General features: G+C 36.5%; 1 protein-coding gene across 1 annotated transcript in view; it reads left to right on the top strand.

The window, feature by feature from the left end:
- Positions 1 to 906: 906 nt before the first annotated feature.
- GLIS3 (GLIS family zinc finger 3) overlaps positions 907 to 26,246 on the top strand; it is a 113,846-nt gene continuing 88,506 nt past the window's right edge. The window contains exons 1-3 of the mRNA XM_054003154.1: positions 907 to 984; positions 3,990 to 4,197; positions 8,488 to 9,598. Of these exons, the coding sequence (XP_053859129.1) occupies positions 942 to 984; positions 3,990 to 4,197; positions 8,488 to 9,598 (1,362 nt within the window). The 5' untranslated portion in view covers positions 907 to 941. The remainder of the gene's footprint in view (positions 985 to 3,989; positions 4,198 to 8,487; positions 9,599 to 26,246) is intronic.

A 26,246-nucleotide genomic window follows, 5' to 3' on the forward strand; every position in this document is an offset into this window, starting at 1 on the left:
AATCAAAGAGATGTTTGAATTTGATCTGGTGTTACATATTTGGTATGTATGTACTGTGTTTCAGAACACCTGACAATTAAAACTGGTTTTGCTTTTGTATATTTTGTTGATCATGATTTATATATGGAAAGCATAGTTTACAATTTCAAAGGTTTAGTGAAGTAGTTTAATTTTTTAACCTGAGATTCTTGGAAGAATTAACAAATTATTGCTCTTAACATGAAGAAGTAGACAAAGAAATTGGCTGATTTTCAGTCAATATCTGATAAAATAAAATGTTTTTTAAGTGAAACTGATTTCATATTGGACTCTTCTTCCAAAAAATAAGAAAATTACATAAATTAAGAAAATCTCATCTAAAATTCTGTGTAAATTCTAAAGTAGTTGTATTTTTCTGCATTCTTTGAATGTTCTTCAGAAGATTACAGTGAAATAATTTTGCATTTCAAGGTTGAGTGAAGCTTAGCTGTTAAACAATTGTAGAGAATAAACAGGGAAAATAAGCAGCTTAATGAATGCGGAAGTGAATGGATTAAAATATTTCCATAAATTTTTTTTACTGTTTCTACTTGTTAACTATTACTGTTATATGTTGATAAGGAACAGTTTTGATTTATGTGTTATTATGTTTATTTAGAATAAGCACCTGCTCTGGTCAGCTGTAACTCTTACACTGAGCTACTGCAGGACTGATTCCCTTATTTGTTGTTGGCTTTATTGGACTGTCTCCTGATCTATATCCTCGTATAAAAGAAAAGAAATTACTTCTTTTGCTTATTTAAAATATTGGCTTACTTATTTTTTCTTAGAATCTACAGTGTCATTTAAACCTACTGTATTCTCCTGAGAGTTTCCTGTTTATCTCAGCTGATGTGGATTCAAGGCACTGAGGAATTTCTGTTTGTCCTTTCACTGTCCTGACATTTCCAGGCTTCAGGACAATGATACAGGAAACCTGGACTGAGGGCTCCTCTGGCATTCTGGGTATGTGATGCCAAATGCTGTTGCTGGACATAGTTATTCTGACATTTATCCAGAGCTTTTGAATACACGTTCTGACAGCTTGCCTTTCAGCAACAGGCTCATGACAGGCTAGGTCCAGGTTGCGCCTGTTTAACTTTATGCTAGATCAGATGTGGTCTGTACGTTTGTAGTGGGCTTGAAGTCAGCATAAGCTTCCAATCTTGTGCTCAGACTTAGTTCAACATAGATGGGATTGTATGCTGCTGCTTGATTCAGATCAATTGTTGATATTGTTCAGTGACTTGCAGGGCATGGACAAGGTATTAAGGATGGTCTTTTGACACATTTATGCCTATATGAAGCAGCTGATGAAATGTTATGACTGCTTTTCACAGCAGCAGCCTTTTACTTTTTTTTCAGTCTCTTGCAGTGGTGGGAGCCAATGATTTATTCTTCCATGAATAAATCCTGCCTTCTTTTCAGTGGAAGAATTGTAATTTTTTTGTCATAAAAGGAAATGTTTGTCAATGGTAAAAAGAAGAAAACCTTTTGCTTCTGTTTCCACGTAAGAGAAAATCTGGACAAATGTTCATGAGGACTAGAGTCTTGCATAACTTTTGTTTATCATTCCAGTAATATAGTGTCTCCAAAGTACTTAATTTCTCATGTTTTCCATTCAATGGCTAGCAACCAGGTCACTTTTTCTCATCATCCTTACCATTACACAGCAAATTTTCTTACCCGCTGTTGGCATCCCTGCGGTACTGTTTGTACACAGATAATAATAGCAGACCCTGTAATTGAAAGGGAAACCAGGATGCACTGAGGATGCAACTTTCTGAATTTAACAACATTGGTTTTGCACTACTTCCTTTTCTGGTTTTTCTGATGGGATTTGTTTTTTTTTTTTTTTTTTGACATGTAAGCTTCAAGCAGCTCAGATTTAGTAATGAGTAAGTAGTAATTTCACTGTATTGTTGCACATTGTTATTTGAGATGACGTATGGCCTTTCCCTAATGGAAATCTGACAAATGCACAGTTCCTGATTTCCTGATATGATAAAGCAGATATTATTGTTTCTACTGAAATTTGCTTAAAGTGGCCTTTAAGTGAAGGGTGTTAATGGCATCATCCAGGAAAGGATCAGTATACATTTGGTACATTTTCTCAATGCTAAATAGTAGGTTGATGTATTATTAAGTATTCCATGCATATATATATATATATATATATACATAAATATACATCTGTATGTATGTATTTATGTATATACACTCTCCAAGCATCATTACAACTGTATTTCAGTGTCAAACCCACTTGGGTTTCCTACATTGTTATAGTAACTTCTCTTTTATATACTTTGGTGCAGAATATCTTTGGCTCTACATTTTCTAATTTTCTAATTTTCTAATTTTCTAGAAAGGCAATTTTCTAAAAAATAGCTAACTGAACATTTATGATACACACATACATACAGGCATATTATGTATTTTTTATAGTGTGAATGGGGCTTGTGAATTTATTTCACCCCATCCAGCTTTTTGCTAAGAGGAGTAGTGTTCATGTTATTATCAGAGGCAAATTACATTTTTTCCCTAATGTTTGCTACTGGTTCCAATTTGATTCTCTGTAACATTATAAAATCAACTGCTGAGAAGCACATTGATTCAGCTTTATTGAGTTCAAAATATGTACTTTCCTGCCTCACAGGAAATAAATTAAAATACCTTATCTAGTTCTTTTGATTTAATTGAACATCTGTCGTGGGAACAGACAATAATCCTACAAGAGTTTAAATGCTTTGTTGTGGTGTCCACAGTGGACTTGAGTGCAGAATCAGGAATTCTCTTTACATGTTTGTCCTTGGAACTGTTTGATCTGGAGGGAATTGAAGGATTTGGATTTTCTTCCTTTGACTGGGAGAGCCATTAATGCCTTAATGTACTTCTCTCTGCAGTCCGCAACCCATCTGAAGAACCCGTAGAAAAAGTTGTATGAGTTGTATGCCCATATCAAAAGTAGATTTAATTTAGGAAAATGGGTTACATACAGATACTTTTCACTGTTTGTCCTAATGTTGCTATCCTGCTTTGTGGAGTATTCTGAACAGGGAAGCAGCTAGAAATGTGAATTGTCTAGTTATTAATTTTCAGCTGTGATGAGAATTTGCTAGATGTCCAACAACTTCCATATTATGACCTACATTTTAACTTTCTAATCTCAATGTGGTTTAATGGAGGCAATCTTGTAAACTAGCATCTGTGATCTAAATCACAACAAAAAGAACACTGGGCATTTTGAAGGCATGTCCCAGTTGCCAGCTATCTTTTGTGCTACTGTGTAATAGCTATCAGTTTAAGTCATGGTAACAATGATTAAGAGCAGACTGTGACCTTTAAAGAAAGACCAGAATACTTCTCAGTTTGATTCAGCTCAAATTTCCTCTCCTTAGACCTCTGAGGAATGCTGGGTTCCAGCTGTAACTCTCTCCTGCTAGTGAAACTACTCAGCCAGCACTGCTGTCTGCGTGTGTATCAGTGGTCTCCTTGCTTTATATATCGGTAGTGGCAGGAACGATGGAAGGGCTGGCACCAATTGCAGCTGCAGGGTTTGGTAGGACTCGGGGCATGGTGCTCTTCTGGCAGCCTTCTTGGGTTCTCTCTTCCTGTTTTCTTCATAGAAAGCTGTTCCTCAGCTGAGGTCTTTTAACCTGGTGCTTTTTCTGATGTTTTTCTGTCATGCCTGGTCTTTAGTTTGTGTACTTCAGCATGTTTTACACATGCATGATCTATTAATTCCCCTGTAGAATATTGCTATTTATGTTTTGAGAAGTATGCAAAGTTCTTCTGTTGGTCCCCCTGTTTTGTCCTCATCTGAAGATTCCCATTACTTTCTGGAGTTTGCAAAGTGATGTGATAAAAATCCAGGAGTTAGATGACAGAGTTCATGGGATGCAACAATGTGAGTTCTGTGCCTCATCATGGGTTCATGAAAGATAAATACTAACCTGCTTTGTTTATTTTAGGAGGTCTTGATTATGGACACAAGGGCAAGTCCACTGGAAAAGGCTGTGGCAACAATGCAATAGTCACCAGCAATCCCATGACAGTTCAACAGCTGGGACCTCCTTCACCTTCAGTGAATCAGCTTTCAACAGCATGCAGCCAGATTAGCCCTTGTTTACAAAAGTCTATGGATGCTTCTAGCCTGAGTGCTTCTTCATCAGATACAAGGTCCTCACTTACCTTTTAATATTCAGTACTTTAAAAGGAGGAGGTTTTAATTCTTCTGTAATTAAAATGTGATATTTCTGATAATTAAAATCAGAAAATCACTCTCTGTTATGCCATGGGAAATTGAATTCCATGCAATTTAATTCAGATCAACTATAATAATACTGTTTGGATCATTCAAATAATGGGTGAAATTTGGCCACACAAAATCTTTGTATGATAGAACTTTTTTATTAGATAAAGGTTGTTTTGTAGTCACTATCTAGATTTTTGCCCTAGGTATAGGAAGTGTTATGGAGGATGAAAGCAGAAATAGTCCACGTATCACATCTACATAGTGCTAAGTGTGCCATGTTGGTGCCTTTCAAATAACACCAAGGACAGACAAAAAAACCCATTAATGCACATGTTCCTCTCTCCTCATCAAATGCATTTGCTTTCCGATGGTTTGTTTACCACCTGATAATTAATCATATCAATTGTCCTTGAAAACTTGCAAGTTTCTCTAGTTCTGTTGCATAGTAAAGAAAACTATGACCACTTACTGTAATTGTTGCCTTTTTATATTACTACCCCACAGAAAAATATTTATTAATTAATTTTAAATGCTTAAGTAAGTTTTGAGATTATGACTTTGAGTTTTGCCAGCAAACATGAATTAGAGGAAAACAGATATTTGAGAACCACCCTATAAGTACATTAGGCACATCCCTGGATATTGAACATAACAGTGAGAAAATATTCTAGTGTGTTATTTTGAAATCTACATTCCGCATTGCCTACTGAGTTGAAATATAGTTTCTTATTTTCAAAAGACCGTAAGAATCTTTATTCTCAAAGCAGTTGACATTTACTATGTTGCTTTATTACAAGTCAAGGGATGTTCCTGAAATAATTAAAACTGGTACTATGCAAATGGAATAAAACCTTGCTTTACTCTTAAGGTAATTTTTAACACTTCTGTCACTTTAGTTGTGAAGACTGAGCCCCCTGGGAAAATTTACAAAATTAATTATGTTTCCTATGTAGACATGTCAGCAAAAACCATTCAATGCTAAGATGATGACAAATGACAAATCCAAATGCATGCCTTTCAGATCAAATAAAACTGATACTAGAAAAATATAATTACATAATTGTTACTTATTTAAGTTTTAGGTGCGCCTGTATGGTTCCAAACACTGAATGTGTGGTTGAATATATCATGTCAGTACTGAGTTATATAGTTTTGATTTTATTTCAAAGAAACATTTACTAGGGGCAAACTCAAGTTGAAACTCTGGCAGAATCAAGGCTGTGGTGTCCCTAGAGTACCTTTTAGTGATTTATCAATGAAGGTGTTATAAAATAAGTTTATCACACAAAGAATGTCCATTTCAGCAATTTTTACCTCAATTTGTCTGTTTGATAGGGCAAAAGAAGTTTTAAGTCAGATTCTAACTCACAGTTAGATTGTCAAAACAGTGCAGAGTTTTTTTCTTTGCTTGTTTGGTTTTTTGGGGAGGTTGGTTGTCTGTTGTTTGGTTTTGAGCTTTTTTGGGTTTTTTAAATTAAATTTCTTGAACTATAAACTGCTTTTGCCTAAGTGAAGTTGACTGGTTCATCCTGGGCAGAGTGCCTTCTCTGGATTTTATCTCTCGGGCACTATGAACTGTGTTCTGGCAGCTCAATCCAAGCCAGTGAATTTATTGAATTTACCAAAGCTGAAGTGAATTTTCTTGATTTTTACTGATGAAAGAAAGAAACCCGTTGGCAAAAAGCGAGTTTTGCTACACATAGCATCAGATTCTGCTGTACAGACCATGGGAGATAAAACCTTTCCCATCTTTTTTGAGTTTCTGCAAAACTGTTTTGAGTATTCTGTTGTGTTGCATCAAACCAGTTGTAATCCTGCCATTTGCTTTGACACAGGTCAGAAAAAGACCTAGGAAAGAGCAAAGGGTTTTTGGCTAGTAAATAGAAGACCATGAAAAGAGAGAACATAGTTTTCACTCTTCTATGTTTATGTTCAGGATGCTGGATTTTACTCTGACATTGTGGCCTCTGTACACAAAGGGAGAATACAATGTAATTGCAAGTAATCTCTTGTAAATGTTAATTAAAGATCTGGTCCAAACTCAAGCTGATTTAGGTTACAATAAGCAGATGCACCAATTAATACCATCTGAATTAATACCATCTGAAATTCTGGCACCCTGATAGATCTGGACCCTCATTTTCATATTAGGTGTATTTATTTTCCTCCTATTAGAAAACTACTTAGTCACAGCGTGGGCTGAATTTTAAATAAATCTTTATTTTTTGGGGAGCTGGAATTTTTATTATTTTTTGACTTTAGATGCTGAAGTGCTGAAGCTTCTTCAGAATAGCTGGCTCTTACTTATTATATACTTGAAATTCTGGGCCAGCTTTTAATTTTTGTCTTATTATGAAACTTTTAAAAACAATTTTTCTTCAGCTTCACTGGTGGATATGCCCCTTTGTGTTAGGCATTAGTAACTTTTTGTATGACACTGGTCATACTATGCATCTGCTTAAAATTCTTTTCAGTACAAAAACAGACTTTTTATTGATGCACAATTTCTTTTTCTTTATTTATAAAAGAGAATATAAAAACTTAAAGAAAAACTGGCAGAGCACCCGAACCCTCTCTTCATGTTTTCTGAGTATGAATCATAACATGGAGAAATCAAACCTTACTTACTTGTCTTGCTGTGTTGAAAACTGTGGATCTGTATTTGGGGTCACAGCATACTAGCCTGATTTAATAACCCCATAATGAACTGTGCTTTAACAAAGCCCACTGACAACAGCCTTAATCAACGTTTTCACAAGAAGTCATCCCTTTAATTGAAATGGCACACAAGACTGACCTGATAGAGCAGGCTCATTTTTCTGATTTCTCCCTGTGCAAATTGTAGTCAGCATGCTAATTGTGCTTTTGGTCTGTAGTCTGTTTTGCAAGTGTTGTTTAAACCCTGATGGAATCAGGTAAGGTCCATGACAGTACCCTGCCCTGACATTGAATCAGAACAGGATGTTTCTTATTCTGATACAGCAGAACAGCCATGTGTTACAAAGCAAGCATCTTGCACGAAGGGGCATTTAACCATCTCTCCCACTGGTCATCACAGCAAGGCTTGCTGTTCTTTTAAGCTACATTTTCCCTGTTTGCAAGCTATCTTACAGATACAGCACCTGCAAACTACTTCCTCTCTCTCTCAGGCTTCCTCTCTTTCTCAGGCTGTGCCAAGCTTCCCCTCCAGTGTCCTTGATCTGTCATTGAAATTTCGTGCTTCTTCAAAACTGTATCATTAAAATAATAAACCCAAGAATTAATTCTCAAAACAGAAGATGCAGAGGCATCTCTGAGATTGTGAGGTTTATCTAGATACATAAGCAGTTCTTCCTATTGTAAGAGCTTCTTTAAAATAGAAATTAATATACTGATAGCACCACTAGCTGGTAGGAAATCTAGATCTGCCTTGGGACCTTAATGCCCCTTTTATTTCCTTTTTATCCCCTTTGTACAAAACAATACTTTTAAGGGCCTATATGTAGAGGGTTTTTAAGCTATTCAAAGAATATTTGCAGCATAAAGAAGTTTCATGATATCTCTGTGAAAAATGCTTGATAACAGCAAGATTAAGCTTTCATAAAAAATTTGGATTGCTGACTTGGAGGCAGATACATCTTCAAATCAAATCTAAGAAACCTCTTCAATCAGTTCTCCTACATTACTAATTTATTTTGTTTGTTTTGTAAAGTTAGATATTATCTATATTTATAAACTTGATATATAAAACTTCTGTAGGGAAGTATTTGTAGTATTTGTATGCATTGACAAAGTCATTCAGGTTGAATATTCATTCTCTTTAGATCAGTTTTCTTACTGTTTTTTTCAAACAAAAATAATAGCTGACTTAAATCATTATGGGTTTCATAGAAGGTAGGAACATAATGCTTTGGCTTTAGAAGTCCAAACCTATTTACACCACACTTGATGAAAATATGTGCAATCTGCAATTCTGCACTGGTAGATCAAGAATCTTTACAGTAACTTTCTTTCAAAATCTTGAAGTTTTTAAGTTGGTCTCCTAAGTGACCTTTTTACACGTGTATTACCTTTGTATAACTACTGTTACATTAACTAAGTATGCTAAACTTGAGCACCTAATATTAGGGAGAGCTTTTCTCGCATGTAGCCTTTCCTTAATTTTAAGTGTGTGTGTGAAGGTAAAAGATCTACTTCCAAATTTAACTGCTTACTTTATCATACCTTTATTTCAGGTCACTCTTCTCATGTGAGACTCTGGCCTCTACAACATTAAGCTTGTCAGAAGGTCATTCCCCTCTGAGTATTGAACAAGAGTGGTCGCATAGGACACTTTCTTCTGTTCCTCCTGACCATGGTTTACAAAATTGCAGTGAGCTGGAGAACTTAATAAATTTTTCACCTGAAGCATCTACATCCAGTAACTCATTACCATCCTACTTATATGGCATGGAAAATAAGAATTCCCCTTACTCTAGTCCTTGCCAGTCCTCAGTCTGGTGTCAATCAGCCCGCTCCAAAAAGAGAGCACTCTCTGTATCTCCTCTGTCTGACGGCATTGGGATCGAGTTCAATACAATCATTCGTACATCCCCAACTTCTCTGGTGGCCTACATCAACAGCTCCAAGGCATTGCCAGCAAACGTCTCCCCACAGCCTGAGGTCTATGGACATTTTTTGGGAGTGAGAGGAAGCTGTATACCCCAAAACGGCTCTGTTTCAACTGCCCAGAAAGCTTTCCTCATGGCGAATGGCAGTGTCACTTTCCCAGGGTATGTTGAGAATGGGACAGGTGAGTACCAGCGGATGCCGCAGCTGGAGCAAGCCAGCTTGCAGATGATTGCCACAAATAATATGGTGATCCAGCAGGGTGTGCTGCCCATGGACATCCAGGCAATGGACGTTCTAAAAAATGAACAGCTGGATGACTTCTCAGGCCCTATTGTTGACATGCCTCTTTCACCCCTGGTGCTGCCACTGCCTCCTCCACAAGGGCCGCCCCCGCCGTACCATGCTCACCAGCACCGGCATCCACATGGACTCCCCAGCCACACCTCCCCGCTGCAGATGCTACCTCCTGCCCCGGGTGCCCTACTGGAGGAAGATGGTGAGCTGGATGATTTAAATGGCAAGCATGGCTGTTGCTGGGTTGACTGCGGGAAGATGTATGACCATCAAGAGGAGCTTGTGCGGCACATAGAGAAGATCCACATAGACCAGAGGAAGGGAGAGGACTTCACCTGCTTCTGGGCAGGGTGCCCTCGAAGGTTCAAGCCATTTAATGCCCGTTACAAACTGCTGATTCACATGAGAGTCCACTCAGGAGAGAAGCCGAACAAATGCACAGTGAGTCTGAGTTCTGTCTTTCTTAACAACCGAAGACTCTCTATTACTTAGGGAAATACAGTGAAGTTGTAATTCTGCCTTTGTTTCTCCTATTTAATGGTGTACTTTTTAAATTAGTCTGTGAGAATGAAAGACTGTTCTATCTTCCCACATAAACAGAAAGGAAAGGTGTTCTTTAATGTTATACATTCCAACAGATAGGATTAGAGAAAATGTTGTGTTTTCTACATTTGTAAACTTTTATTGTAGACTGCAACAAGTGACATAGTAAACCTTCATAATGTAATACTGAGGCAGAGTCAGTACTTAAATATTTGCATGAAGGATACATGCGGGAAAAGTGCTGCAGAATGAATGTCACAATTTATCCTGAGACATTCTGCATCATGTTACACCTTTTTGACTTGAGGAATTTTCAAGACCTTGCATAATGTTACCACAAGAAACTGAGAAAAGTTGGGCATTTTTAAGGCAGCTGTTTGTTCTACTACTAAAAAACCAAACTCACATACCTGTTTCCATTAGTACATTAGGAATAAATCCCATAATAATTTTTCTTTTCACAGATTCCAGCAGTGAGCATTCAACCCCTGAAGTCGTGTTTTTCTAGCAAGAAAAGTTTCTTAGGGTCACTGCAAGTCAGTCTAACACATAGGTACTCACATAGGTTAATAATCTGGCTGTAATCAGTTTGTGCTTGGTCTCTAGTGCACCCTCTATAATCTCTGTAATTCAGATTCTTGAACTGCCTTACATATGGTCTGTATTTTGGATGATAATGAGCTTAACCTTACCAAGTGCTTATTTAGTGTCATCAGATAGCAACCTCACCAGTGCAGTTTTGAGTCCACAGCATAAATGATGATGAATATATAATTTCTAGGAATAATCATTGATTAAAAAACATATGTTTACACGTGGTGAAATTTAAATTAGTGCTTGGAGTCTATATTAGTGTATTATAGCATTGAATAATTTTTTTAGCATGATGTAGATGTTTGCTTGTACAGTTAAGAGAAAAAGTTTTTTCTTTTGTTTTTTTAAAAGGGCCAGTATCCTAACCAGGATAGAGTGGTTATCTTTCCAGATTTCTGTCCTGAATTTAAAGAACCTAGTAAAGATTGTGTTGTGATGCTAGAAAGGCTTTTTATCCTTCCCTTTTGTCACACCAGAACCTTAACTCAGGCTCTCTCCTTTCTGAATATTTTTTTAAATTCCATAATATTCTTTTTCTGCTGTCTGCATATATTGGATCAGGGTATACCATTAATTTCAGTTCTTCCCCAAGGATTTCTCATCACCTTTGTGGGAAGAGAGAGAATGAGGAAAAAATAAATTACTATGAGTCAAGAAAGTAATTTTTCAAGGGAATATCACATGTAATTAAAGATATGGAGAGAGACATCAGCAGATGAGTAAGGATAGACAACAGGATGGAGAAAGAGGGCAGGAATGATGAAAGAGTGCTAAAGAAGAGTAAATCCAAGAACCCAAGGTTTTTATAGTAGAAGAATTATGATGAAGGATCCTGTAATACTGGGTAAAACATCATGTTGGTAATACACTAAACTCCCTGCCCTCCCTGTTCAGAAAGGGTCCTTACAATGACCTCCTGATTATAAAGCCTCCTTAGCTTTGAAGATCATTCACTGAGGATAAAGAATGTGTAAGTAGATAAGGTGTTTAATATGATAAAGTTTTTGAGATTACTAAGCCAAAACTAAAGTGCACCCCAAGTCTTGCTGTGTCACCAAAATATAAGAGGTGTCTAGATCAGCTTCTCAAAGAGTGATTGGTTTTTAAACATTAAAGTGTGATTAATTTTACTGAACTGAAACAAGCATTGCTGGATACCACCAAGAAGTTTGTATATCAGAAGCAGCACGCACATGCTTATCTTTCTTTCATGTTGAGAATTTGAATTAAATGTAGAAATACTGAAGGTGATATGATAACCCTCATAATGTGAGTGTAAATCTGGAACATATGTCCCCTTTTTTGGGATAAGCAAGCAGAAATGTCATTCTTTAGCATGGTTTGAAGGAAACAACTTGATGCTTTATTCCTTTGCCATTTCACAAATGGTGTGAATTTAGAAAAATGTATTTGGCTTTCTAATGTCCAGCAACCATAGTTTCTTGATATGTTTAGAAAATTTACTTCAGTCAAACATCATACCTTTTTCACCAAGCAGTGAAATTTGCAATCATATCCATGATTTTATCCATGTAAGGTTTTAAACAAAGATTTTAAGTGAGGTATTTGGGAGAACATTTTGGCAAGATGATAATGAAGAGTGACTTCCAAAGTAACAAAAAATTACGCAAAAGAAATCTGAAAATTTTCACTAAACCTCTATGAATTTATGCTTTTAAGTGCAAAATCAAAACAATCAATTTTTAATCTTTATTTGTCCATCTAGAGTTTTTCTATAATTTATTTTCTGGTTCTAGGTGTAGCATGCCTGTTTCTCTGAAATTACTGAAACTAATACTCTCTGTATTCACTGCATTTTAGAGTCTAGTAAGAGGAAGTCCAGTAGACCAAGCAGGAAAAGGGAAGGAAAAATGCCAAGTATACATCTATTATATTAATGAACAAGATTTACTGTAAAGAATGTAGCAGAAGTAGTAAGTCATTGGAAGGAACTATCTTAGTGTAATCTATCAAGACATCCTGCAGTCAAAGGCAGGTGGTAACACTGGTCATTGTACTGCCATCACACACTAATCATTGTGTAAACATTGCACGTGTTGATGGTTCCCAACAGTTTGCAAGACACAATCTTCTCATTGAGCATAATTTGCAATAGGTCCTAGTCAATATACTTGTCATGTCAGCATTTTTACTTGTCAGTGTTGTTTATCTCTGTACTGTTGCATATTGAAGGTGTATTGTTACATATTGTGCTGTGTATCCCTAAGGACTGCTGTGATATCACAGTGAGCTTTACATCAGCAAGATTTATGACATTTCAGTAATTTTTAAGATGAGAGTTACTTCTATGTTGTATTGTAACAATAGTAGAGATAATGTGAAATTAGACACACAACTTCATAAGCTGAATTTTATAACATAATTTTATTCTTCTCGATTATTATTTTTGTGATGATGAAAACATCTCGGAAGAGACTTGCAGAACAGCTAGGACTTCAATGCTTGATATGCTTATCGTTAAAACCAGAACCGTGCTTATAGTTAAAATCAGAGTCAAATGACCTCAGCATTTGTTTTTTTCCACATCTGAGTTAGTATCTATTAACAAAACTATGTAAAAAAAAGTTTAGGGCAATAAACTAAAGCTGCGAGCGATATATTACTCTTTAGTTCCTGCTCGTTCTGGATGAGCTGTCTTCTTTGATTCTGGAAGATAAAAGTGTTGAAAGGTGAATGGTAGTTAAATATCAGCACATAAAAACATGTGACAATCAGGATAATCAGATCCGAACTTAAAGTATTTGTTTGGAATAGCAATTCTTTAAATAGTTGTTAAAATGCATTGGGCTCCCTTACTATTCATTAAACATCTTTCATGTTCTATTCTAACTTACATCACCTGGGAAACATTCTTCTTTTCAGTGACCTGGTTAGGTGACTAAAAAAATTATTCATGAGATGAATAATTTATTTAGTGCCTGCTCCTCAACTTCTTCATACCAAGTAGATATAGCCTGTTCTAATGTGTTGTATTTATCTATTAATCTGTGCATTAGCTTGTACTTTGTTGGAATAAGTCAAAAAAGAAAAAATTATGAATAAAAATTCATATTGAAATGCAAGTAGTAAGTACAACAGTGGTTGAGATATAATCTGTAACTTTTGACAGCAATTACATCACAATGGCATTTGAGGCTTCCACAGATTTCATTTGGATTAGAAAAAGGCTGAATTCCCAGTAGCTGTTGAAACCTCAGAGTAAAAATTGGGAAATTATGACCTTTGTTCTCTTTGTCTCTACCTGTGAGCTTATTTTCTACCCAGGTTCCCTTCTTTTATAGTGAACATTTTTACTTTTCAAGTTCAGGTCCAGTAAGAGGTATTTAATTAGCCGTATTGTCCTACTATGCAAACATTAAGCTTAACACATTTTTTAACACATTTTTTCTGGGGTAAGCAGCAGCAGCATGATGTTAGCCATAAATTCCAAGCTCACACTTCACAGCTTTATTCAGATGCTAAGAATTCTTTCCCTTTTGAAGCTGAGTTCAGTCTTGTTTCTTTCTGTAAACTCTGAGCTATGCTTCTACCCAATGCCTTTAATGTTGATGGTACTACATGACCACCTTTTTTTTTAGTGCAGCAATTTGATGTGATATCAACCAATAAAATTGCTAATATAACTGTCAGATTCGAAGAAACATCCATTTAACATCTGCTAAATACCTGAAATTATTTACATACAAAGCATGTAAAAAAGAATGTATGTGAAAAAGAGAACATGAAACTTAAAATACTTTTTTAATGCTTTTTTTTGGGGGACACCAGCAAATTTCCTTGAGTGAGTATGAGTACTTGGATGGATGTGTGTATGTGTGCTGTTTGAAGAACATGTCATTGGAAAATGGTGTCCAAGTGGGAATTTTGATTAAAACCAGAAATGCATTCTGTAAAAATGGTTGGGACTTTTCTTCTGTCTTTGGGCTTTAGCACTGTGTCTTCATATGGTATCTTGTATGTGGCACGTGCAAATATTTTGTTTACAATATATGCCATGTTTCTTGATAAGTCCATATCACATCCTATATTGCACTGAAATCTTGATAAAACAGAAACTATTAAAAATATTGAATCTGTTTTTCCTTATATGCTTGCAGAAGACCTTTCCACTATTCTAAAGCAGTATTTGAGCACTTTGTCTTAATCAATGTCACAAGAATGATAATTCAGTTGTTGAGTCAAGATTTGGAAAATTAGAAAGAGCTAAATTTACACTTGCCTGTTGCTGATTCTTTCACTAACTCGGTAAACAAACTGAAACAGAAATACCGCAGGAAAAGCAGAGATGTATGATTAATTAAACAATATCATGGCATATGGATACAGAAAGTTGGGCTTTAGTTGTCTGTAATAAAGCTAAGCCTCCCTAGCTCTCACAAGTTTGTGCAATATTAGTAGTCTTCTGGTCATGGTTATGATGTCTTAGCTGTATAAAGTAAAAGTGAATTATGAATTCTGGGTGTGCCTCCCCAAACAGCTCAAGCTCATGTATCACATCAGATGGCATCTAGTCCAGACTAATGAATTTTGCCTCTCAGGAATTGTACTAATGGTCTTTCAACATTATCCTTTCAGTATGAAATATATACTGTATTTATAGTTCAAAATGTAATGATAGGTGCTTTTTCTTTGGCTGCTGAAGATGCACAACTTGTGCTTGAGTTCAGTGAGGACAAGAGGGCCTCTGGTACCCAGGATACTGACCCCCAATAGCAGAACATCTCTAAGCAATCAAAAATTGCAGAGCAAGCTCCTTTCTACATATAAATGATGACAGTGAAAAATGGTAGCTAGAGAGCTGTGTTTTAGGTTTCAGAATAAAATGTTTATGAAACATCTAACTTCTGTTTTTCTTCTAATTGATAATTTGATTTTAAGGATTTGAATCAGCTTTTTTTTTTTTTTGCCTTTTGACTTATATAATTGAAAAATTTAAAAACAGAACTTCCATGAAATTTTGCAAATGAAACAGGCATATTTTTAATTTCATTGTAATCCAGAACATGAATGTGAAGTATCCCAAAATAGAAACAAACATTCCTAATTGCACAATCACTTATGTTTGTATGGAAAGGTTTCTAATTTATTACCTCCCTGTGTTTGTGGATAGGCACAAAAAAGATATTTTATTTATTTTTATTTCCCTGTAGCATAATTTTACTGAAATATATTTTAGATATTTTTCATTGCTATATGAAACTATAAATAAATTATAAACTTAAAAATGAAGGACTCTTAAATTTCATCTACTTGAAGTAAGGAATCCTGAAACATACTTTACATCTACCAAAATTTCAGCTACAAGAAATTTGGAGGGTATTTTGGTGTTGGGTTTTTGGTTGGTTGGATTTGGGTTCACATTTTGGGTTTTTGTTTGTTTTTTAAACATAGGTTTTAAACTTGAAAATTACTTCAATTCAAAGCTGAGAGGATGAGGGGAAGGGGACTAATGTTACTGTTGATGGTTTGGAGTATGTGTGAAGACTGGATTACTCTCCAAGTCATGAAATCTTTATAGATAACTTCTGCTCTTTCCTACTAATTTTCTTTTGCCTTTTCAGCATCCCTGTTTGGTTGGTGACTGGGCCTCTATCAGGAATGGAGTCAGTAAACTTTGAAACTTTCCATTCAGTGATAGAAAAGGCTAACAATATCTGACAGGAAAACAGAAAATGCAAGTTATGATAAAGTTACAATAGAAACGGACAGAGACCTTTGCCAGAAAGCATTATTCTGTTTTAAAGAAAGGAAGAGGGAAGTAGAGGGAACTAGTTAATAGATTGTGCCATCCACAATTGCAATGTTACTCGTTCAGAAAGGAAATACAGTTTTACTTAAAAATAAACACACTGTCGGCTTTATTCAGGTGATTGACATGATTTCTTAAGGATTAGGGGTTTAATTAATGCTTCTGGTGTTCTGTGGAAAACTTCTCAGACATCTAAGTCTTATGCTGTATCTCTGAACATAGGCTTTAAATACAAGTGTTGAGCATTAAGCTGCATAGAACAATCATTGGATTATTTGTACCGAGTAGTTAGGAAATAGAAAAATGCCAAATAGCTTTTTGCACTAAATATGTTTAGTGCACTACATATATTGAAGTATGTTGAAAGCTAAACACAAATGTATGCTGAAGTATTCTTCTGAGGTATTCTTTGATGTTTTCTCATTATTCAGATTTAGTGTAAGATACTGTTACTGACTTAACACTTAAAGGACTCAAGGGAAGGGACTGGTTCTGTTTTAATGGATAAGTTGCAAAGCAGTAGTCTTGTAGACTTCAGTGAGATTTGTCCAGGCAGAATCATGCACAATTCAGTGATTCCATTGATTTCTATGACGCATCTGGAATCACAGAGCCATTTAGGTTGGCCTTTAAGATCACAAGTCCAGCTGTTTACCCTGCACTTGGGAGAAGAGAACAACTCCTCTTCATTACAGCTTCCCTTTGAAAGTTGTAGAGAGCAATAACGTCTCTCCTGAATCTCAAGCACAGTAATCCAAACACTGAGAAGACAAGATTCATCTTGATTCACTCTGATCCGTGAAGCAATTCTGTCTTACTGCTATTATAGTCCCAATTAACTGGGGTGGCATTTAGCAGGTGCTAAAATCTTGTTTGCTTTTACAGATAGCTACTTGGAGGGTAGGTTTCCAGAGAACTTGGACTGAATAAGGATTAAGCACTGTTCAGAACATGATTGTAGTAGACTCTCCCTGCAAGTGGTTGAAACAGGCACCTTGAACAAGGATGTTACCAAATACAGCCAGTGCATTGGACTGCTCTGTCACAGAAACATGGTTGCTATTCATCTTGGGTTAACAGGATTTGAATAACTATTGAACAAATCTTTCTGAACACAGTGCATGGAAACAGGGTAGTCTTTTTAGAGCTAGTCACTGTGAAGGTTCAGTCTGTGTCTGTGTAGAATGCTGCACTACTTAAGAAAAGCAAATTCAGAAAGGAACCAGTGAGAATGCTGTTGTGTCTAGAACAGTAGTGATCTGTTAAATGCATCAGGGTTTGCTAAATGTTGTTATAGACACCTGGTGATTATTTTCTGATACCACGTTTATCCACTCAGAATGCTTATTTTTCCTGTCAATTAAAGTCTGTTTCAATTTAGGGTTGTTATTTTCTTACCATTGTTTTTACAGATATACAGCAATTTTATTCCATGAATATTCAGCTCTTGAGAATTAACACTCATAATTACAAGATTCAAGGTCACAAGTGAATAATTTTAGAGAAATGTCACTGTGGTAAGAAATTTTTTTATGAGTTGTTTCTTCATGATATGTTGAAATGTAATCTTACTCAGCTGTCCATGAAACAGTGTGCTTGATACATAGAGTAGTTAAATAATTTCCCAATATCTCTTTTTCTCTTTTTTAATGCTTTCTGTTGGTCATCAACTGGCACAAGCTCAAGTCAAAATCACAGCATGCCTTTATGTGTATATTTTGGTACAATTCTATAAATATGTTAAAATAAAATTAAATTTCATTTGCTCTTTTACTGTTAAGCATTTGCAGAATTGCCTCCAAGGTTAATCAGATGTTAACATCAAGCAATGCCACTTTTCTTCAAGGTCTGCTGTACTGTCAATGGATGTCTTTTCCTAATAACATTCAGATTTCTGTTTTAAGAAGTTGTAGCTATGCAAACAAGCTTATCTGGGCCAACAATAAAAAAATAATTGATTTTAATTAGGAGATGTCACATAACAGAGAAAGACAAGGCTGCTTTATGAAAAGCCTGCTTTGTCTGCTTGCAAAAATGCATGGATTTCTTTCCAATGGCTTTACATAATTGGTATGACAAAGGTCCAGTCCTGTGATCCCTAAAGTTTCCAAATGATTCAGACATACTTGTCCAACTTTTTAATGTATTTGATGGTAATTTGTTACAGAAGTTGGTAGATGGCATGAACATGAGGTCTGCTTTGTTTGTTTAAAGGAGTGAGATAAGCATAAACTGAATTAGAGAATATTTATGTTGAGATTGCTGAAATTATTGAGACCACATTTTTAAAACTGAGCCACTGTTGAGAAACAAGGTTGCTCAGCTCTGACTGTGTCACAAGGACTCTTGAGTTTTAAATGACTGGATAAATGTGGTCTGAATCCATTATGTAAATTAACAATGTGACCTGCTAGGTTGTGGCACTGATTTTATGCCTGCACCAGTAAAGCAGATCCAGTATCACATAAGTTGTCAAGGAGACATATAGATTGAACAAATACTGTAGAAATCATTATTACTGATAGCCCTGTGGGCATGATAACTGAAAATATGCAACATCTCCCCAGTCAAACTCAGACTGTTAAAGTTAGTTAAATGAGTATCTGTGAAGCCTGTGTTGTGGCATTTCAGTGAATCAGTGAAGAATTTGCCTCCAAATTTAAAAGCAAGCTGTTTGAAGGATTGTTGACCTGCTTTAATTGTGAGAAGGTTCTCAAAAGTCTATCATGCATATTTGTGAGGGATGCAAAGGCAGACGTTTGCTAGTTCTAGTTCTGATTGTTACAGTAGCTGCAGGGCCACTGAATGCAACACTAATCTTGAATACTAAGTCTGAATCATCATGGATTTTGAAAAATGGTGATGGCCTCTTTGGACACTCATATCCCATCATCCTTCAACTATCTACAGTGAAAAATTGTAGATAGTATTTGTAAGACTTAGAAGAAAGCAGAAATAAACTTATAGCAGGTTCTGTTTACTAACTTCAGTTCTTTTACTTCTGTCATCATAATGGAGGTACTTTATTTTTTTCCATTAGGAAGGGAGAGATGGGTTGCTGAATCCATCAACATGGCTTTTGCAGCTGAATTATCGTTAAAATGTTAACATTGTGCTATTTCGTATTGTATTTTGTGTGTATTGTGTGGTGTGACAGATCCTCTTTTACCATCAGGCAAAGATGGTATCAGCAAGAAAATTGTACACCTGGACACTCTTTGAACCTAAGGGATATAGAGAAGGCGAAAGTGACCTGAATAAGGAGATTTCTAGGTTGCTTCTGTGGAGGAGGACAGTGATCATCCAGCCCTTGAAGACTTACATGGCTGTGAAGTTCTGATACAATTTTATGTCTAAGATGTTAGGAGTATTTAAAGAGGAACAAAAGATAGAAATTAACTGCTTTCGTAAGGATAAATAACTATGAGAACTTGCTGCAGTAAAAAAACAATCTTTATAAAGGAAGGAGAGTAAGACAAAATGGCGCTCTCTTTCTATTCCCGGTAGATAAAAAATCTAGTAGGTTTTCCATCTCTCAGGCATTACCTTGAGACAATGTTTCTTTAATAGTGCGTATGTGATATAAGTTAGAAGCATGAGGCCTTTACTAGCTCAGAGAATGCAAAACAAGCTTGCAGCAGAGTGAGGTAGCTGCATGTTCCTTTCAAAGGTAAGGGTGGAGTCATGTCTCAGTATGAATACAGAGAGCATGTCTAGGGATGTAGGCAGGTTGAACATTTTTGCAACAGACTGCTTGTGGCAGAGGCTAGAAACATGCTGTGGTACGTCCTCTTAGATAACCTGCTGCTTGCATGTGGTATTTCTTGCTGCTGCTACTTGCTTCTCCAGAGGATGAGATGGAAGGACATGGTTGAGTAGTTTAACTTCGGCATGTTGTCACAAGGAAGAGGAGAAAATTAGGCTACCAGGCTTTACCTCATGTATGATGAAGACAAAACACGAATTTGAAGCATTCTTGTTTTATGCATACTTGAAATTTGCATGACTTTTCTCAATTTTTAACCTTTACAGACACGATTCAGTCGCTTTTGTACTAGTTGCAAAGATTCCTCAGTCCTTGTGCAATTCTATGTAGAGGAAGCAGGCCACAACACTAATCCTGGATATGTGGTATTTGGATCTTTTCTGGCATATATCCAGCAAGCTCAGAGTTTAGGCAGTCAGCTCACTTCTGTCTCTTTAAGACCGATAGGTACAATGTTAGTGATCCTGACAGCCTCCCTCAGTGTACTGATAAGCCATAAAAACAACATCATAATATCTAAAATGGTGGAGGAAATCAAAACACAGTTATTTTGTTTTGCTTCTAGAGTGACTCTAGGGAAGGCACAAGAAATATTCTGTTGGTGTTTTAGAATCTGACTCATTGCTGGTGGGTTTGGTAAATACATCTTACGATGCTGTGTATTCCATCCGTTTTCATTCTTCCTGAAAGGCTTCTTAAAAAAAACAAGCAAACCCAAACCCTGCTTTTAAAAATCCCTTCATGTGGAAAGAGAGGGCTGATTTAAATAGCTTTAACGCTTTAATTTTTGTATGGTTCTTGGGATTCTTTGCATTAACTTATATAGTATTTTGGTTTGCTTGGTCAGTAGGTTTCCCAGAAACTGAACTGTGCAGGTGAAGTAACTTTATTTCTGAAGTTAAATGCAATTTCTCTAAATGAAATGGGGACCTAGTTTACTAACAGGTAGCCTTTTCTTTTAAAGTTGATTAAAATCTTTACAAAGAAAAATGTTTTGACTTGAGTCACAGAAAAATAATTATCCATTCTATACATTCACAGTAACTTAAATTTTTTGAGGTCATGATCTCATAAAACATTATGTCATTGCTCTCACACCCTCCACCCCAGTCACTGCTTCAAATACAAATGCAGAGGAAGAAAATAATTTAAATGTATTATTTAAAGTTGCACAGGAAGTTGTGGAGTATTCAACCAGGGTTGAAAAGGCACATATATTTTGGGAAAGCTAAAATATTAAATGGAGCACATGTGTCCCTGTTAAGGATCAGGCAGATTAATTATTTAATTATTTATCTTATTTTAGTATCTTCATCTATATCTACTTGCAGGGTAAGATACAATGTTCTGTTCTGAGGTTGTGTCTTCTGGTTATGGTCATACCAGGTCTCTTAGCAACTTTTGGTCATTCAAGCTTGTTGATACGAAAATTGGAAGAACAGCTTCTTAAGTTAGGAAAAGTATTATAGTTTTCTTCATTTGTTGATAGAATTATATGCAAGATTTTGTAGTGTGAGAAGGTGAGTTAATCTACAGCTGTGGGCATTCAGTTTCAAATGATTGTATTACGTGAACTTTGCGTGTTTCTGGCCCCTGCAAAGCCACCGAAATTCATAGTTTTTGAACACTTAGTCTGTTACAGCTCCTGAGTTCACAAATGCCTTTTATTTCCCTTTTGGAGTAGGCTGTTTATATACATATAGTACACAATGATTAATAAGTAGTAACTTGTGAAGTGTTAGTACCTTGATGGTTTTCAAGTATACCTATTAACTGTCCTATTAAGAGAAAGAACTGTCAGAATTGTAAAACATTCTGTGTGGGATTCAGTAAGCCTGGTCCCTAAAATACTTGTAGTTCACAGAATCACAGACTGTGTCAGGTCAGAAGGAACCTCAATGGATTCTGCAACTAGCAGAATCTACTCTGGTCAAGCACGGTCATCCTACAGCACATGGCACAGGATTGTGTCCAGACATTCTTGAATATCCCCAGTGAGGGAGACTCCAAGCCTCTCTGGGCAATCTATTCTAGTGCTCAATCACCTGCACTGTAAAGAAATTCTTCCTAATGTTCAGGTGGAAATTCCTGTACATCAGTTTCTGCCCATGGACACTCTCCCTTCAAATACATAAACACATTAATGAGATCTTCCATCATCCATCTCTTCTCAAGGCTAAACAGGCCCAGCTGCCCCAGTCTTTCCTTGTAAGAGATGCTGCAGTCCCTTAATTATCTCTATTCCCCTCCACTGGACCTGCTCCAGGAACCCCATGTACTGAGGAGCCAAGAACTGGGCACAGCTCTCCAGATATGGCCTTAGCAGGGCTGAGTAGAGAGAAGGGATCACCTCCCTTGACCTGCTGTCAGTGCTCTTCCTAATACCCCCACCGGCCTTCTTGGCCACAAGGACACACTGCTGGCTCATGGACAGCATGTTGCCCACCAGGACACTCAGGTCCTTCTCCACAGAGCTGCTCCCTGCAGATCAGCCCCCTGCCTCTGCTGGGTTATTCTTCCCCACCTGCAGGATCCTGAATTTGCCTTTGTTGAATTTCAGACAGTTTTTCTCTGCCCACATCTCCAACCTGTTGAGGTCCCTCTGAAGGGCTGCATGCCTCCCTGAGAGCCACTCCTTCCAGCTTTGTGTCATGAATGAACTCACAGAGGATGCATCTGTCCATTTATTGAAGTTATTGATGGAACTGGACAAGTTTTGAACCTTTGGAGACATCACCAGAGACAGGCCTCCAAATAGACACTGTGACACTCACTATGAGAGTCACTATGACTCTCTGGGATCTGGTGTTCAGCCATTTCTCAATCCACCTCACTGTCCCCTTGCCTAGTCCACACTTCCTGAGTTTGTCTTTGAGGATGTTGTGAGAGACAGGGTTGAAATACTTGCTAAAGTATCCACTGCTCTTCCTTCATCCATCCATATATCTGTTTCATTGTAGAGGCCATTGTTGGTCACTGTCATGGTTTTGCAAAACCACTAGTGACCCTTGCTGTGAAGACTGGAATGACATTTGCTTTCTTCCAGTCTTCAGGCACCTCTCCTGATTTCTACCACCTTTCAAAGATGATCATCAGCAGCCTCACACTGGTGACTGCCAGCTCTCTCAACATTCATGGATGCATTCCATTAGGGCCCATGGACTTGTGGATATCCACTTTACCTAGGTGATCTCTAACCCAGTCATCTTTGACCAGGAGAAAGTTTTCCTTGCAAAATTCCTTGCCCTGGTTTCCTGGGTCAGAGATTCCTAAGAGCTGGTCTTGTTAGTGAACATGGATGCAAAGAGGGTATGCATAATTTTTGACTCATGTATGTAATTAGCTGCATATTTTAGTGAGAAAAAATTTTAAGCATATTATAACTGATAGAAAAATAAAAAAACAATTGTTGAAAATTTGGAGTAGTTTTTCCTAGTTAATTGTGGCCTGGAATCACTCAAATTTATGCATTGGTCCTTATGGTGAAAAAACCTGAACCTTACAATAAATCAAGTGTTTGGTCATGTATAAGAAATTTGCAACTGATGTGTGAAATCAGAGAGAAGGGTAGGGAAGCAGCAAAGAGCTTGATCACTTTCCTTACATCAAAGATACCCAGGGCATTTTTATAATGTTTTCTGTGGGGCACTGAACACTTGACAGAGAACTACCCCTCCTACTGTCCTTGAAGCTGGCCTCTTAGGAAAAATATCATTATCTGTAACAATTTGCTGGCTATATTCAGGAGGTCAGATGGATTTTATCATACCATTTTTTTCATTATTTTAGGGAAATTAATGAGATACATGCTGATAAACATGCAGGTGTGTGGTACATGGCCCATACACCCATGTCCCAGAGTATCCATCCCAGGAAATGTGAAGGTTTTCCTCACTGGCTTTCCCTGAGTCCAGAGCTAGTTGCAAATTGCATTCTTATGTAAAGAAGCTATTCAAAACATGTTTTGATTAGTTTTGCTTCATATTGTGTATATAAACAGACATTTTGATTTTTGAGAACTCCATTTTTCTGAAAGCCCTATTTTTGTTTGTTATAAATATCTCTTAATGAAATATCTCTTGTGCAAAACATGCTGTCTCCCTTTGCTGCCTGTTAGAAGGCAAAGGCAAATTGCCTTTGACAAATGTATGATCTTCATGGCTTGTGGTATTAAAAATATGATAGCCTTACTGTGGATGCCCTTTGGTTTAAGTGGTGATGTATCAGAATACCCACATGTTAGGCAGAAGCACAAGTTTCTTTCTTATCTGTTATAAGGAATTATGTCATCTGACATGTGCATGGCAGAACATGAATTAGATTGCTAGAGGTATATTGCAAAGTAACACAAGTTTGAATCACTACAAATAGCTAAGTTGCAAGACTAATCCTTTCATAGATAATGGATTTCTTTTGACAAATTTGGGTGATTCAGAAATATTTGAACAGAAATCAATCAGAAGTATCACCATACCCTGTAAAAATAGCTAAAGTTGACTCTGCTATAGCTGTAAACAAGAGTCTCATCTGGCTAAATTTGTATTGAAATTCTAGCTGGTAGTGGAAATTGTATATTTTAAATGAAGCCAAAGTAACAAAACACCATATGCTGTCCTGTCATTTGATTTTTTCTAATAAATATGGCTATTACTGCTTGACATAATTAGATTTTTATACTAATTTTGGAGTATCTACTTACCAGCTCTTAATTTATTAAGATATTAGGCATATATTTTGCCTTAATTCAACACCTGTCATCAGCAATATAATAGCACTCTGAAACATGGTGCTTTTAGCATTTCTGTAAACACCATCAAATGCTTTTAAAATGCCTTTTTAAGTTAGTTGTAAGTAGCAGAAAATACCTCTATGTTTCAAGGGCTGATAACCTCTCAAAGAGAAAGAAAAATAGATTTCTCACTTCAAGCAGGAGACCATTGATGGGAATGACAACAAAGTGCATAATTGAGTTTTTCTCACGGGCAGTGTAGAACAGGAGCTACAAAACTTGGCTGACTCTGGATTAGTATTGATTGCTGACTTTTTTAAAAGGCATGCCTGTATTGTGTTTTGTCTGTTGAAAGAAGCATTATTAAAGGCCTTAGTTTGCAATCAATTAATCTCCTTGAGTAATTTGTTTGCCTGATCCTGTTGCCAGATGCGCTATCCAGGTACAAGCCACTTTTTGTGGTGGCTAAAGAGACTTGGCTGATAAAGCAGTTTATTATGTTTCTCTGCTTTAAAGTACATTGATCTTGCTCATGGAAAATGTTAGTATTTTCTGCTTTGTTTGAACTGTACCCCTGTGTTTTCAGTAATTGTTGTCTGTGACTTAGATCTCATTAGGATTATGCCAAGGTCACTGAATGGCATGTCAGCTTAATTACAGCGGCTTTCAAGCTGAACAGTTCTGACTCACAAATAGGAATTCACAGTTAGGTAAATGAACAATCTGAAATCTCCAAGGTGCATACCATCCAATGCGTAGCTACATGCAGTAAGATGCTGAGTGAAGACTGTATTCCTTGGCTCCAGTGAACAGCAGCTAAATTTAAAAAGCCCTTGACTTGAAATGCGACTGAGCACCCCAAGGGTGGGCAAAAACTGCAGGTTTTAGCTGTCTTTAAACAGGTTAAAAATGAACAGTTTTTTTTCCTTATTTTATCCCAGCTGGAAAGTTTTTCAGCAGCAGTGGTGTGAGATGTGTGGTACCCTAAAGGAAAGGCATCTGTTAGCAACAGAGTGACTTGTCCATTGCAAATAGTGAACTATTAAATAGTTCTAATCTCTTCACAGGGAAAAAAAAAAAAATAAGGCCCATGTATCAGGTCAAAAGTCCAGTTCTTAAGAAAAGGTGTAAGCAGCTTGCACTCATTTGCCCCAGAAGTTTCCACATATTGAAAACCACCTTATTGAAAACCGTCTTATAATTATGTCAGGGTATGTGTAATTGAATGTGGTTTTGCACCAAAATCTAATATCTTTCTGCAGCTGAATGATTCATAAGAATTCTGTTTGCAATGAGATGCAGTTTCCATTTTTAGTGATCTCTATTTCTTTTTGTGCTTTATATTTTACCAAACTGACATTCACATATTTTATAAATCTTATAAATCTGACTGTCTTATGCTTCTAAAATATAATTGGCTTTATTTTGTACTTCATAGGTCATTGCTGTGGTGCCTATCTATATAGATATCATGTACATCTATCAGATGCATCTAATAAAAATTTTCAGAATACAGAGGAAAGCAGAATACAGCAAGAAACAGAATCTTCCTTCATGCATTCCTGAGTATCTACAGCAGTAACTTTTATCATTTTTCTTATAGTCAGTGTTTATTCAGATTAAATAAGATTAACTTAGGTGTTTTTGAGTACAGGTGTGACAAGACAAAAGTGCATTTTCCAGTTAA

This window comes from Vidua macroura, chromosome Z (genome assembly GCF_024509145.1).
Source record: "Vidua macroura isolate BioBank_ID:100142 chromosome Z, ASM2450914v1, whole genome shotgun sequence".
NCBI classification, from domain to species: domain Eukaryota; kingdom Metazoa; phylum Chordata; class Aves; order Passeriformes; family Viduidae; genus Vidua; species Vidua macroura.